Raw genomic sequence first — 15,442 nt, 5'->3', positions numbered from 1 at the left:
TAACCTGGCAAAACAGACTGTTTGATGATTTCTCAGACGAGAAATCCAAAATATTTCGGACCGACATAGAGTGAGTTTTTAACCAACAAAACTTAAAGTACAAGAAGTAAATCCGCGGTTATTAAGCCGCACTGTTGCCATTGAAATACTCATACATAAATGCAAATGAAGCTGGCTATGGCACGTGTTATTTAAACGTGAAAGGGTGGCTTTATGTAGCATTAATAACCTGGGAAAATCAACAAGGGAACAGGTGTATATTAGCACACTATACACAGAAAAGTACATACTCCGTTATAGTATTTACACAAAAGAGAAAAAAAAAACGAAAAATCTACATATTATTACAGCTCAATCACTACTACTACCTACCTAATAGAGTAGATGAGTGTTGAGTTAATGCCACCGCAGTCATTGCAGCAGTGACAGAATACTCTATTAGGTGACGACGGCATTTCCCGCCGTGACGGCCATCGGCAGCTGTCAATATCTGACTGGCATATTACGAACAGAATGGGAATTACTTAACAATATACGTCAACCTAAACCTGGGATTAAGAAAAAGAGAGTCAGTAATGTCTGTCATGCAGTACTCATACTTGCAATATCACGACTAAATAATCCACAACGCCTCTATTGAGGCAAAAGGAAAACAAATTATGAGAATTCAACGACTTAAGTTAATTGTGGGATTTCAAGCTGTTGCAGCTTTGAGAGTCTTTAATAACCGGCGCCGATTCACGTCGAATTTCGTCCTTGATGGTACTGATTTCGGGTCCCCGAAGTGGCACGCTTTCTCTGCGATATACGTTATTAATATGGGAAATAAAGGTGGATGTATTTGTGGGGTTCGAGGGCACGTTTGGCTTATTCGTGACCTGAAATCGAAAAATTACTTTAAAGTCGCGGTTGAGGAATTGACATAGATATTAAAGTTAAAGTAATTGCTTAGGAAAGTAGTTTACACCTTACCTACGAAGATAGAGAGAGACATAGAGAGAGAGAGAGAGACAGAAAGACAGAGAGAAAGGGGAGCTTTCCGGAACATGCGTGTTAAGGTTATTTGAAAACCAAGCTCTCGTTATTATACAACTTCTTAGGCTTCGGCTAAAAACAGCAAAAATAAACGAATAATAATGCGAAAAATGTACAGTGAAAATATCGATTCAATATGCTAGCTGCTGACAACAACGTCATGCATTGTTAATATCATTGTACGTCAAATGTTTGTTTATTCAATTGCGAAAATATTCATTGTATAATGTAATGAAAGGATCATTTGATTGTTGTTTATATGCTAAGAAATTAGACAAAAGCATAAATAGGATTCATGCAAAAGAAAAGTGCAAGGAAAAACGCACCAAAAACTAAGGAAAGCTACGTCAAAGAGTAACATTATACCTCCTTAATCGAGCTGAGAGCCTTACTCATCCATGGAGGCCAGCTATTTTTGGCCGTGTTTAATTCCAATTCGGCCGATCGGAGCTGATGCGTTAAATTCTGTGGAAAAAATCTTGTTGGGACTGATAACAACGTATGAGAGATGCTGTGAAAAGGACAATTAATATGGCCATTAAAATCAACATTTCTATCATACATCTATTAGCGTTTTTAACTTATTGTTCTTAATTAGATCTACATTTGCTCAATTGAATAATCTTTGATATTAAAGTCTAGAAATCGTCGAACGGCATTAAACTTAATCGAAAATCGATTGCATATGGTCAATAACGTCACGTTGGCCTGTAAAAAAGTTCCACTCGGTCAAGAGCACGGGAAACTAGATTTCAAAGCATTTTTTGAGTAAGTTGATAACGAAACTCAAATTGCGAGTAGCTGAATGGCGCTTAAAATAGTCTCCGATTATCTAAGGACAATAAATCGGAAACGCTATTCATCTCAAAGACAGTTAAATTTTTAACGACCATATTCACTTATTATGTTGACAAAAATATCAAATCCACTTATCTCCTGTATACCTGATTGCGACATTCGGCCTCCACATGCGCCAGCTTGGTCTGTGCAAGTTCCAGCTCCAGTTCTCTTATGCGATCCTCACCTCCATCACTTCGATGATCGCCAGCTTCCATTTGCTCAGGCACGCCGGCATTTTGGGCGAGCTTCGAGCATTCTGGACATTTGGAAATTTCCTCCTAGAAACACATAACTTTGCCATTTTCAAAAAAAAAACATAAAATCACATTTTAAACTTGGGAAAACTGCAGTTAAATAAATTAAATAATAAGTTTAGCTTACTTTGATTTTGTCCAGTTCTTGCCTAGCCATATTTAGTTGCATATCCAGTCGCTGCCGCACCATCTTGTACTCGTTTACCGTTTGAATGTGATTTTTCTTTTCGCGGTCTGCGTCGTCTACCTAATGGAGAATAGCGGTACACCATAGAACGATAAAAGCACAAAATTCTGACATTCATTCAAGGGTAACTTATACATGATCAGCAACACAGGTTATAAAAATACTGTCAACGTACCTCCCGTTTCAGCATATCCTTTAAATGCGAAATCTCCTCAACCATCAGCTTTTTGTCCTCCTCAAGTCTCTGAATGGTCAGCTGCAGTTTCTCCAATTCATTGACCTCGCTCTCCTGCCGGTCCTGCGCCTCTGAATCCGAAGAAATTATTTCCCAATCGTCTAGGGAGCGTTAACAGACAATATTTCGGCCAAATTGACCACTCTTTGGCAGAGATTAGTAGATCAATTTTAACGCACACACGATCAAAACGATGTTAACGGTTTTAAAGAAAAAAATTATTTCGGAAAAATTAACTCTAGTTTGATATTTTGGCACCAGAATTGTTGAGGAAAAAAAGCGCATTTGCAGGTTACATTTTTTAAAATTTATTTATTATTTACTTAAAACTTTCACCAACCAATGAGTATTGTTCTTCATGCAAATTATTACAAACGTAGTTTGAAATACTGATATTTTGGAAAACATTTTAAGATTACCAATCCGCGTTACGCCATTATTTTTAGTGGGATAAAGGAGACTTAACCATTCTTTATACTCGTATTAATATTCATTTTAAGTAAATGAAAACAAAAAGCGTATCAAACTAAATTATTGCATATTTTCAATAAATAAATTTCCCATTATAATTTTAAAATTCTGATATCTTAAAAAATGATCAAAATTGAAGAGCACGAGCTTCGACACTGTTGGAGACCTGATATATGATATAATCAAAGATTATGTCTGCTAATTGTAGCGCGATATTTACCTGGCTTATAATACTGAAAATGCGAGGAAAACATATTGGTCATAAAACTTAACTTCCTCCATAAACACAAACAATATTTCAAATGCCACCTCAACGATTGTTCTAAATGTTATATCTAATCGGGCGTCCTTAGCTATTATCAGCTCAAATCCGCATAATAATAGTCACTGGAAACATGCAATGTTTCCTATTAAAAACACACACAAAACTCACCTTTGAGAGTGATAAAGTCGGCCTCGTATTTCTTCAATTTTTTCACTTTAATGCTGCATGCCAATTTAATCAGCTGCTTGGCGGCATCTTCACTTCTGCATTTTTTCGGCAAGGACACCCGAAAATACTTCAAAATTCCCTCAAAATCCAGCTGAAGGAGTTCCTTTTTGCACACCATCAACAGGGCGAGGGCCATTTGGAAGAGCGTGTCGATCCCTGTTTGAAACAATTCGAATATGCAAGGTGTTTAATAAATTACATCATCAATCAGAGTGAAGATATATTGACTTGAAATATAAAGAGTTCATGCAAATGTAATTTGGAAAACGATTAGTTTCTAAGATGTGAGTAATAATATGCACAGTGGTCTTGGCCATACCTGAACAGGCAATAAACATCCACTTACCCTGTAAAAGGAACACGTCTATAATGTGAAATACGAAATAGAGGGGAAATCTGGCAGTGAAGAGGGTCAAAAACCACTGTGAGGCGAACATGTGGGTTTCGATTCGATGCTCGGTAAAGTGGTTCCAAAGTGGGCCGAGTTGCTCTTCCATCAACCTTAGAACCAGAAATAAATTCATAAATACTCTTTAAAATGTGAGTACCGATAATCAAACCTGTTTAACTGGTAGAGGCGCAAATATAGGTTCTCGAATCCCTGTTTATAGAAATCCCTCAATTTGTAGTCGTACATGAGTTTAACGAGGACACAAAAGGCTTGTTCTTCTGGCATCTAGAATTTGTTGTGTAATGTTGTAATACTAATGAAACTGTTCGATTTAAAACTTGAAGCATCGGGCTTACATGCAACAAAAGGGTGGCGGCCAAGAAGCTCAATCCCTGGCAGTATCCCACCTCAGAGTCGTAGACGGCGTAGGCTTTGCTTACTCTGAAATTTAAAGGACAGTATCTTAAAATATACGCTAGAAGTAAATCAAGTTACGAACTTGACATAATCTAGTTTGTTACAGTGATCTAAATTTAGGATAAAATGGTGACTGCATCGCCAAAAATCGACACAAAAACAAATAGATTTCTCACCTATAAAGTGAATCTTGGCCCAATCCGCCGGCCTCTTTGAAGAAATCATGAGCGGGGAAAGTCCGGGCAATGTCACGTTGTATGACGTTCTCACACGATGATTCCTTTCATGAAGTTAATGTCAAAGACAAAATCAAATTGTTACAATGATGATTGAGACCACTATTTTCGGACGAACTCAACTCCCTTACCAATTAATTTTAACGGCATAAACACAGATGTTTACCTTGGTAATCAAAATTCGGTATTGCTCCATCATATTGCTATTATCCTCCACGCCCGCCAGTCGTTGCCACACTTCACCCCTGAGGGCTTCTGGTATGCCTAATTTGACTAAACTAGGCAGCTGCGGCCGCCAGAAATATTAAACCTTTTTTTTCACTTAAAAATGGACTAGGACTGGAATTGAGTACGACAAATGAAGTCAACAAGTGTGACACAGAACAAAAACAGCACCGCATTTTACCCTTTATCTAAAGAGAATTTAGACCTTGAATATTTTTCCAATCTATGTCGCACCCAATTCAGACCCCAATAATCCCCAATAAACTCACCTGCTTGGGTCTCTGTTGCGTTTGTTTCCACTTGGCTAAAAGATCGGCCCAGGACTCCAAAACGTCCTCCGAACAATCCTTAGACACCAAACCGGTGCCGCTCAACAACGGCTCATCTCCATCTAAACTTCTCACGATTAAAACTGTTCAAAATGTCTCAAAATTACTGACCAGAGTGATATTCTTCCTTTGGTGTTAAGGTGTCGATAGACGTAATACTAGGCGATTGAATTAAACTAGACAAATTAAGGTTGAGATTCAATAAATTCCTGTCTAGTTCCCCAGAAGTTTCCATGCTGAGCACGTCGTAGATTACGTCGTTGATATCCCCAGAGATATTCTGAAGCGAAATGTTATAAAATAATTGCTTGATAATTTGATACTTAAAAGTATAATATCAACTCCAGCAATAATTTAATTTTATAATAAAACTAATCCCCTTTAAGTATGGGTATTACATTATTACGTAAATCGAGTAGAATGGTTGTAAAACGTTTTTAGACGGTTTGAAGTAGAGAAAACTTGAATATATTTTAAAAACTGCAATGTTCAATTGAATAATACCTTGAAACATGGTGTAAATTAACCAAAAATGCTAATTGCTTTTCTAACAAGGCCTTACCGTGTATAAAACCACACAGATAAAACTATTTATAATAAGGTTCAGTTCAGGTTTCAATGAATTAAGATTTGTTTGGCCCGTTTAAATAACACAACAATAGAACAATAATCGATACAACACGACTTTTTTAATTGACCTTATACATTTAAAGCGCTGGTTTGAAATATTTCCAGACACAGATAACCGCGGTAGGCGGCGCCGGTTCTGTTATTGTTGTAATATCTGTGAAGGAAGACCGATGTTTCTGTTTATGTTATTGTTAGATATAAGCGTCCCGAATAAATATTCTTCTGGTTGAATAATAAAACAAAATACCTTTATAATGATAGTTTCCGTTTCAATAATCTTTCGGAAAATTGAAAATTCTCTGCAATTTGAGTCCACCCAAAGTAAATTATTGCACAAAATGCTGCAAGTTCTTTCAATATAGATCCTCTTACGGTTTATTTATCTCAAACGACACGAATTCGAACGTCAACAACAACAGGATACAAGGCCACGGAATTCCACTGGAATATGATACAGGATGCAAGACTCTTCATTATTCGAATTAAAAATGGTAAAGTTTCGAATATACACAGTGTTCAAGATGAATTCATTTCAAAAATAAAACAAAATAAGTTACTAATTTTTTGAGAGAATATTTTTTTAAGATTCTCTATGTTACCCGAAAATTGCAACAATCTTTTTGATTGATATTATGAAACATATTGATTTATTCAATAAATATTAGCTATACCATCTTCTCAAGATATTTTACATAATCGTTTTTTTTTTTTTTGACGCTTGAAGATTTCTTTGCATTCCCTGAAATTTATATTCATTTTTGGACTTTGATCAGACTTACCTCCCTCAAATTAAGGTAAAACTGCTGAGTTAGAGTCCTTCGTTGGAAATACCAAAAATTCCTCTCAGTTTGACTGAATATCCGAACTGGCGTCTCGATCAAAAACCTGAAATGATGGCAACTTTTGTGACATTTAACGAAGCAAACGTACGATGGAAATGACGCCGTAAACAAATAACTATTCCAAGTGGACATTTTATAGAAGTTTTGGTATCGTGGCTATCACACAAATATATTTCAAACATTCCTACCTTACTGGTTCCTGAATTCCCCGTATTACCAAATCAATCGCGATTGTCATGTACTGTTTCAAGTCCTTTTGTGTTTCTACGTTTAGTGGCTCAAAGTTCTGTTCGGTCGGATCCCACGTTGCCAAAATCATGGTGCAATTATTGTCATTCGGATAGCCTTTTTGCTCTTTCTAATATACAAAAAAAATACACATTCGTATTAAATTTAGAGCCCAACACACCATTTCAAGCAGCCGCATATCGGAGTGCTTCACGTGCCTCCCTGGGGCAACTAAAACACCAAAACACCTCTCGATGACCAATTGAGGCCCATTGTCAGAGACTTGTTTAATACTGATGGACAATTGTTTTTCTAAGTTTGTCTTTAGTCTAAATCCATTTCGATCTTTGCCTACGGTCGAATATGTGCCCTAAGGAGAGTAAAGGGTAAGATAACTGTTAATGGGAATTTTGGAGTTGTTAGAACCTTGCCATCGTCCTCTTTAATGTCCAAGTTCACCTCGAACACGTACATCAAAGTTCTGGCTTCGGAAAGAGTCGTGATTGATCCGGACATGGCATCTGCGGCGGATGTCACGCTGCTACTCATTGATCGTGGTACGCGTTGAAATGCTTTTGCAAAACATGCTGAAAACAGAATTATTTAGTATTGGTTTTTCAATGACAAGGACAATTGCTAAATATATGCATTCAGATGCAATATTGCTAGTTTTTGCAATGTAATTTTTTACTTGGAACCACCTGTACTACCTGATACGCGAGAAACAGCCTCCACAATATCGCAGCGGAATACGTGACACTGAAAAATAGCAGATTCCTGGGTATCGCCGTGTGACCAGGTGAATGCGAAACAACTGGCCTCCTTACTCTCAGCAGAGCCCCGGGCATAAAATAAAATACGATGAATTTCGTACCTGGATATCACCGAGTTCGATTGGGCATCATATAACCTAAAGAGAAAAGTATAAACTAAGACGAGGCCTAAAAAAATATATTACAAAAAAACATACGAATTTTTTATTTCATATCAAAAAGTTTCTATAAGAAATTTAATCAAAATATAGAAGTTTCTTGCAATTTTAAGACTAATAACCTACAGGATCTTCACTAAAAGAAGTGGAAAAAAGAAACCATAGAAAAAAACACTCAATATGACTAAAGTTGCACTTAAACGGTCGGGGTTGCCCTTTCGAACCAGGTTGGCCAGGGTCTATATACTGTTTATAAAAATATAATCATATGTACTTACACGACCAACCCTTGACTGGACAAAGGCACCGAAACGCATACTTTAATGCCTTGCTCCACACTTTGCTCATTCAAAATAGCCATGTTTCTGTGTATCTCCCCTTCTGATTTAGGGGCGTTAATTTGGGCTGCGCCCAAATACGTAATCCCCGCGAAAATGGTGCAATCTTGGTCAATATCTGAAACTTTTTTAAGGAAATTCTGGGCAATTTAGAAGTGGCAAAGCAAAAATACATACAGGTAGCTAAAACTCAAATTGAGCCTATTGAATTTTACCTAAAATTTTGCAGTTGTTATGATAACCAAAAGAATTAAACAATAAGACATGTTCAAAAAACACATCAAAAACTAAACTACAGTACTCTATGACTCAAAAGGTTGCAGACTGATCTTTTAGTGCTTCATAACAAAATAATTACTTACTACTGGCATCATCCTCAGAGCTAAGATCAGCTTTCATGGAGTCTTGCTTCTCAGTTGGACTCAGATCTTGGGTAAGAGGGTCTTGTCCAGCACTTACAGGGCCCGCATAAAATGTTGAATGTCCAACTTTGTTATTATAAATTTGTTCATCATGCTGTTGCGACATTGCAGAAGTGTTATCACTTTCTTGCAATACCTAGATGGCATTTATTCAATGATTATAAATTCCAGTAAAATTATTAACAACTACCTCGTTTAGGGCGTCAGTCAACTCTGTCAATTCCCCTTTGAAATCAAGAGTTGGAGTTTTGCTTGCTCCAGGTTTGTCAGATAAAAAATCAAACTCTTCACTTGTGGGTAAGGACTCATTTGATTTCACACTCAGAGTGTCCTCCATCACGATCCTGAAGTTTATTAATAAGCCAAAATTGTGTGGAAATACAGAAGATGTAAATATTTCTTGATAAAAAACGAAATTCACGGTATTTAGGCAAAGGAAGGTTACTCAGAGAAAAAATTAGGAGGAAAACATAATAAAAACATTTGCTGTGTGTTCAGGGTGGCTCAAGAAGGGAATCGTTTGAAATGCGAAATTGTATTCAATCTAAAGCCCTTTTACCTGCCAGTTCTGGTACATTGGAAGAGTTACCACAGAATTGAAATTCCATATGACAAAATTTTGTAAGAAAGAAGTCAAGCCTTTGCAAGAATTATATTATGAGTTGTATGACATGGTTAAGTACCTTACCTAAAAAGATACTCGAATTTTCATTACATTTAACAAGGAATGAACATATAATTATGGTTATTTAATAGCTGGAAATTGAAATGGTACCTAGACTGCAAGATCGGTCTTGAATGTTGTAAGACTTACCAGTTACTTAAAAATTTGATTCTGTAGACACATTAGACATTTCCGCATGTGGCATTATGTCCTGGACACGAAAATTTTTCAAAACTGGTAATAATTCGAGTTAAAACTAAAAATATCCCAAAAATGTTAAAATAGGAAATCCAATAACAATAACATTTGACATAAGCGGACATTTTGGAAAACAAAAGAGGATTGACATTGACGTAATCAATTATACATCGTCTCTATCATTGCCAGATCATTTCGTCCTTATATTTTAGAAAAATGCTTGTAGAAGAATTTTGAATTGAGATATAAAGACAAAGAAACTAATTTAACATTATGAATTATATAATTTATTTATTTATAATAAAATTTAAAATTACATTACGATTAATTAAATTAATTTCGATTAAAATAATAAGTCGTTTATCAAAAGGAATTCTTGCACAATCTGACAACAACCTTAAGACCAATTTTCTGATCAGCTGTTGCTGGATATAAACAATTTTATAACACGTTGTGTTGAGCTTTGGAAAATTTTTGACTAAAAATTCTAAAAAATGGCAGACGAAAACGACAACGAGAAACTAGAGAACGAAAATCAGAAAGCCGAAAAAATGTTCACACTTAAAAAGTGGAATGCGGTGGCAATGTGGAGCTGGGACGTTGAATGTGATACTTGTGCAATTTGCAGGTAATTTGTAGACTCTCGGACTTTTAATCGCAATCAGGTTGATAATAACTGACATCCCTCAGAATGTGGATTTAACCGCTATGTGTTTTTTTCCCAGAGTTCAAGTCATGGATGCATGCTTGAGATGTCAAGCTGAGAGTAAAAAAGATTCTTATGGAAAGCAGGATTGTGTGGTGGTTTGGGGCGAATGCAATCACTCTTTTCACTACTGTTGCATGTCTTTGTGGGTGAAACAGAACAACAGATGTCCCCTATGCCAGCAAGAATGGTCTATACAAAGAATGGGAAAATGATGTTCTTTCTATTATTATTAATTTAATTTATTTACATGATTTTTGTATGTATTTTTTTAATTACACCACTACTGCAAGGGCAATGATATACAGTAAGTGCTCTATTATATAAATTATCCAAAACGGTGAATACTTAAATCAAAACATATTAGATGGTATAGAGTGAACAGCTTTCGTCTCAATTATATGAATATAGAGCTAAATGCAATAAAGGTACTTGCACATTGGTAGACTAAGATGGAAATTACCTAAAATATCCAGGACTTCTCCTTGGATCCTGAGAAGCCATATAACTCACTACAGAGGTTTCAGTTGTGTTTGCTGTAACAGGTACATATTTTTGGTGCAAGTCCAGTGTATCAAGATAAAGTGAAAGGTGTTAACATTATCAAAACAAGTGATAAAAAAGTTTGGAAAATGATGTGAGTGTTGCAAATTTCTCTAAAAAATATGCTATAAACAAAATTAAGATAAACATTTTAAAGGTAAGTTCAAAGTGTTTTGAGAATTCTAAAAGAAAAGTTTGACGACTATCTAGAACGGAGAAAAAACTGTAGGGTTGGTTTTGCACACAGAGGCTAAAAAACCTTCCAGTGACAATTAAACTATTAAAAGCTAAGCATTGTATGACAAAATGAAGGATAAACAGAATTTTTTTATAAGTGATGGTTGGTTGCAGAGTTTTAAACACAGATTCGGCATACGGTTTCTGAAAATATCTGGTGAGACATTTCCACAAATCCTGAACTAGTCAATCCATTTAAATAAAACCCACTATCAGTTATTGAAAGGTTATATTTAGTAAACAACCAGATCTATAATACTGAAGAAACGGGTTTCTTTTGGTCATTACTGTCTAATAAAATTTTGATTAGAACTTACCAAAAGTCTGTTCTGGGAAGAAAGGCTCAAAAAGCAATATTTACTTTTCTTGCTTGTCCCAATGCAACTAGAGAACATAAAATTCGACGGTTTATAACTAGAAAATCGAAAAGTCCCAGATGTTTTAAGAACTTTGTCTTACCAATTGATTACGACCATTATACAAAAGCGTGGATGACATCGATAATTTTTTAAAATTGGTTCCACAGGACATTTATTTCCTAGGTACAAGTACGTTGATTACATACATCGTACGTAACATACATACAGTAGATCAAAAAAGTATTTCCACACTACCATTTTTTTCAAATGTGTGAAAACAGAGAACACTTCTCTTCATTTGTTGTATATTATAGAGTTAATTTAAGCTAAACAAATCATTAATAACTACAACTTTTATTATATGTTCAAACATAATTATAATTAAAAAAAAACATCGAAATTTTAACTTAAAAAAGTATTTACACAATATGTTATTGAAACCGTTAAATTAAGTCGAGGTGAAAATAAACAGTTTTTTAATATTTGATATGCATTACTTTTGCATCAATAATAACTTTTAGTCTGTTGAAAATGGAATTAATAACAGTGTATATGTAATCTTGTGAAATATTTGACCATTTTTCCCGGAAAGCTTTTCTTAAAACTTCTTTGTTGAAAATGTGCTGTTTTCAAATTTTAACATCCAAAGTATTCCATAAATTTTCAATGGGGTTAACATCCGGTGACTGCGGTAGAGTTAAAGGCCTATGGGAAACATTATATAACAACCACTCTTGTGATGACTCAGCCGAATGATTCGGATCATTATTTTGTCAGAATATAAAATAATATTACATGTTAATTTTACAGCACTTTGGGTCAAATTATCCCACAATATGTTGATGTAACTTCTAACTGTCATTGTACCCTCAATAAAAGCAAAATTTCTTACCCTATTGTACGCCGTTCATCCCCAAACTAAGACATTATTTTCACCATGCTTGATAGTTGAATTCAAATTTTTCGTTTGGAGTTTTGTATTAGGCTTTCTCTAGACGAGACGTTTGCCATCAGACCCAAAAAGACAAAATTTACTTTCATCAGAAAAGATTATGTTTTTCCACCACTCTAACGATTTATCAATATACGCTTTAGCAAACCCCTAACATTTTGACGATTCTTCTCAGAAATAAATGTTTTTCTTGGCTGCTCTGCCGTAGACATTTGCAGAATGAAAAATATTTCTGAAAGTTTGAGGATGGGTATTCTTTACGGATATTGATATAATATCAGACGATAAATTTTAGGCACTAACTAATGGGTTCTTTTGAGCTTCGTTAATAATCATTCGTTTTTCTCGTCCATTTAGTATTTGTGGATTACAGAACGGGGCTTGTTTCTCACGTTTCCTATCTATTGATATTTTATTACAATGTGACACATTGTTAAGAGTACCACATTAGTAATATTTGCCATCGCTCTATAGCTTTTATCACTTTCCTGTAAAACAACTATTTTAACACGTTTGTAGAACGCTATTCCACTCTTTTTCGGACTCATATATGCACTGATGGTTTTAAACTGATCACAAAGTTTCAATAAAACAATTTTGATAAGAAAATAGTTGATGCGCAAGCAGGTAATATACAAATTCCCCTCTGCAAAAACCACTTTACTTCCAAATATGGAGATGTGCAAATACTTATTTGAAGGATTTTTTTTTCTTTATAATATTATATACATTCGATTAGAATAAGAAATTTTGTTAAATCCTGCTTAATTTATTTCAGCTTTATGATATAAAATATTGGAAATCAGGATGGGTCTTATGTGTTTTCAAATACTTCAAAATGTGTTGGTTTGCAAATGCTTTTTTGACCCACTCTACATATCCAGTTTTTGAAAGGACACTGGTCATTTGTTAGATCACGAAATATTTGAAACAAGTCAAGTTGCCTGAAAAGGCGATTCCTCTTCCATTGGACAACGCTCCCAGTCATCTATGAGCTAAAAATTCACGTTCAAATGATGGAAACATCTGTACTTTTTTTATGCCACTCAAGGTCACATCGCTCATACAACCTGTGGACCAAAATTTCATCCACATCACAAAATTTTACTACAGATCTTGTTTGTTGTTTTCGATCGTATCTGCAAAATCCGAAAATATGTCCGAAACTCACCCTTAAGGATGCTATAATAAATCTTTTTTTGGCATGGAATGGGCTTCGAGCTGACACGATTAGGAAATGCTTTGAAAATATTGTAAATTTTAAAAATATAAAAGTCAAACTGAAGAGCGAATATAAGAAATAGCACCTGTTAAACGAAATGGACAGACTGAGAAAAATAAATTTATACATTCAACATGTATGTACACACCTAGATAAGTTAATTTTTTACAAAATTAGATAAAAAATTATTGCAAGTTGATTATTCGAGATATGACGTTCACACGTGAAACGATAATCGGGTAGATGAGTAACAACGCGACATTGATAAAAACAATGTGGAATGCTATGGGGATGAAGTTAAAAATCGTAGAGTAAGACTCGGAGGAACCTCATGACAAGGTGTAGACGCTTTTAATAAGATCATTCGTTAGGAGAGAATTCGTTCGAAAGAAACCTATTCGATATTACCGACTTGTTAGTTCTCCGAAAGTTCAAAGATCGGGTATTGCAAGAGTCTAACTACGAGGAAAGTACAAAAACATTACATAATATGTAATTAGTCAAGTGTAAAACCCGAATAAAGTGATAAATTATCGCGAATAAAGTACTATTGATTTTATGAACAGTCCTAGTTTGCATTAGGTCACATGATCGAACGTACACTGTAATTCAAAAAAAATGATTTTTAGTCAAAGTTTTTTAAATTTGATAACGTGATTTCAGTCTAACATAATTTTTCAGGGTGGTTATTGAAAGAATGTAGTATTAGGGAAATACATAATATTCTGGTAATAAGGATCATCCATTAGCCCCAAAAATGTAAAATTCCAATTTTTTAGTTATATGAATATGGCGGCAAATGAGCAATATTTAACGCTTAGTTTATCCAACTTTTGAATCCTTCATTCTTAATTGCCAACCCTTAAGAAGCTAATAGAAGGGTGCGTCAAAAAATATAGGACCATCCATGTAACGTTAAAAAAATAAACAAAATTAAAACAACGATATAAATTTAATACAGTTTTTCTCACAAAATGAATTAGTTGAAACTATATCCCATATTGTTTATTTATTAAATTTTGCATATGGGTGTAGAAAATGAATCATTGAAGTGATCAGGAAGAAAAATTATTATAAATCTAGACCGCACAAAAATATTGAGTCACGATTTTGTTAACAGAGGTTGTAAAACTACCAAAAGGAAAAAGCCGGTCGTCAATGGAACCAGTCTAAGCGAGACGAAAGGAAAATGTTAAGGAAAGATATCCAACAAAATAAATAATCCATGGAAATTATATCAGTGGTATCAATTATACGGTTAGACATATGCAAACAATCAGTTTGTAATGTGCTAAAGTACTAAGTTCGTGACTTATAACAAAAAACAAAGAAAATCTCCCCTTACTGAGCGCCATAAAAATTCAAAAATGGCTTTTGCAAAACGAAACATGTCTTGGTCCTACAAGTGATTTTCAGTTATTTTGGGTAACTTGTTTCAGATGAACAAATTTTTAATCTTAATGGACCAGTTGATTGGGCTTACTACTGGTATGACTTAAAAAAAGAAAAACAATAATTTTCCCAACATTAGCATGATGAAGGCTTGATTATGACTGGGGTAGGGATTTTTTTCAATGGTCCGCCCAATATCGCTTTTCTATTTGTTATATTTCTTAATTAAAAAATCGTTTTATTTATCTTAAGAAAAAACTTAAAGTGATTTTACTCTTTTTGAACGCACTTTATATTAAATAATGACACTATCCAATTTCGTAACTCCTAATTTTCCTTGTTGATATACAGTTAGCATTTACCATGTAAGTTGTTCTTCACATCCTTGGCGTGTTTTTCTTAATCCTTTCTATTCTTCAGTTAATATGTTGATTTTTTTGCAAAACGAGTAAATTACAGATAACGATAGTACAAATTGAGGCCATTTGAGGATAAATTGGTGTACGAAGTATAGCCCATTAACCAAAAGAACAATTCTGCCTCCGAGTTCATTGCAATCAACTCAACGTAATCATCATTACTGCTTGGAACCATCATGTAACGTTATTACAAGTTATCCGCAACCGTTCCTCCCATTATCAAATGCAAAATCAAACAACTTGTAG

The 15,442-nt window shown here is 34.7% G+C and overlaps 2 protein-coding genes across 2 annotated transcripts; one reads left to right on the top strand and one right to left on the bottom strand.

The window, feature by feature from the left end:
• Positions 1 to 219: 219 nt before the first annotated feature.
• Positions 220 to 9,508, bottom strand: GAPcenA (GTPase activating protein and centrosome-associated). Its single transcript, XM_066293294.1, has 22 exons — positions 9,319 to 9,508; positions 8,695 to 8,848; positions 8,445 to 8,640; positions 8,023 to 8,206; positions 7,524 to 7,723; positions 7,240 to 7,400; positions 6,995 to 7,183; positions 6,774 to 6,943; positions 6,523 to 6,628; positions 5,225 to 5,393; positions 5,054 to 5,175; positions 4,726 to 4,845; positions 4,500 to 4,603; positions 4,263 to 4,347; positions 4,076 to 4,191; positions 3,862 to 4,016; positions 3,456 to 3,671; positions 2,492 to 2,652; positions 2,257 to 2,376; positions 1,980 to 2,153; positions 1,402 to 1,500; positions 220 to 878 (listed from the first exon to the last, which is right to left on the bottom strand). Exons 2-22 carry the CDS (start codon positions 8,839 to 8,841, stop codon positions 681 to 683), a joined length of 3,192 nt encoding a protein of 1,063 aa, XP_066149391.1. The 5' UTR covers positions 8,842 to 8,848; positions 9,319 to 9,508; the 3' UTR covers positions 220 to 680.
• Positions 9,509 to 9,770: 262 nt separating this feature from the next.
• Positions 9,771 to 10,523, top strand: Roc2 (Regulator of cullins 2). Its single transcript, XM_066293295.1, has 2 exons — positions 9,771 to 9,994; positions 10,092 to 10,523. Exons 1-2 carry the CDS (start codon positions 9,861 to 9,863, stop codon positions 10,285 to 10,287), a joined length of 330 nt encoding a protein of 109 aa, XP_066149392.1. The 5' UTR covers positions 9,771 to 9,860; the 3' UTR covers positions 10,288 to 10,523.
• Positions 10,524 to 15,442: the final 4,919 nt, after the last annotated feature.

Source organism: Euwallacea fornicatus, chromosome 19 (assembly GCF_040115645.1).
Source record: "Euwallacea fornicatus isolate EFF26 chromosome 19, ASM4011564v1, whole genome shotgun sequence".
NCBI lineage: Eukaryota > Metazoa > Arthropoda > Insecta > Coleoptera > Curculionidae > Euwallacea > Euwallacea fornicatus.
This window is presented reverse-complemented; position numbering and strand designations above follow the sequence as displayed.

Excerpts from the sequence above, each read along its gene's own strand:
- Roc2 (XM_066293295.1), top strand. The coding sequence starts at position 9,861 with ATGGCAGACGAAAACGACAACGAGAAACTAGAGAACGAAAATCAGAAA. Across the intron at positions 9,995-10,091 it reads GATACTTGTGCAATTTGCAG|AGTTCAAGTCATGGATGCAT; the intron begins GTAATTTGTAGA and ends TTTTTTTCCCAG.
- GAPcenA (XM_066293294.1), bottom strand. The coding sequence starts at position 8,841 with ATGGAGGACACTCTGAGTGTGAAATCAAATGAGTCCTTACCCACAAGT. Across the intron at positions 8,641-8,694 it reads TGACTGACGCCCTAAACGAG|GTATTGCAAGAAAGTGATAA; the intron begins GTAGTTGTTAAT and ends AATGCCATCTAG. Across the intron at positions 1,501-1,979 it reads AGGCCGAATGTCGCAATCAG|AATTTAACGCATCAGCTCCG; the intron begins GTATACAGGAGA and ends TTTTTTCCACAG.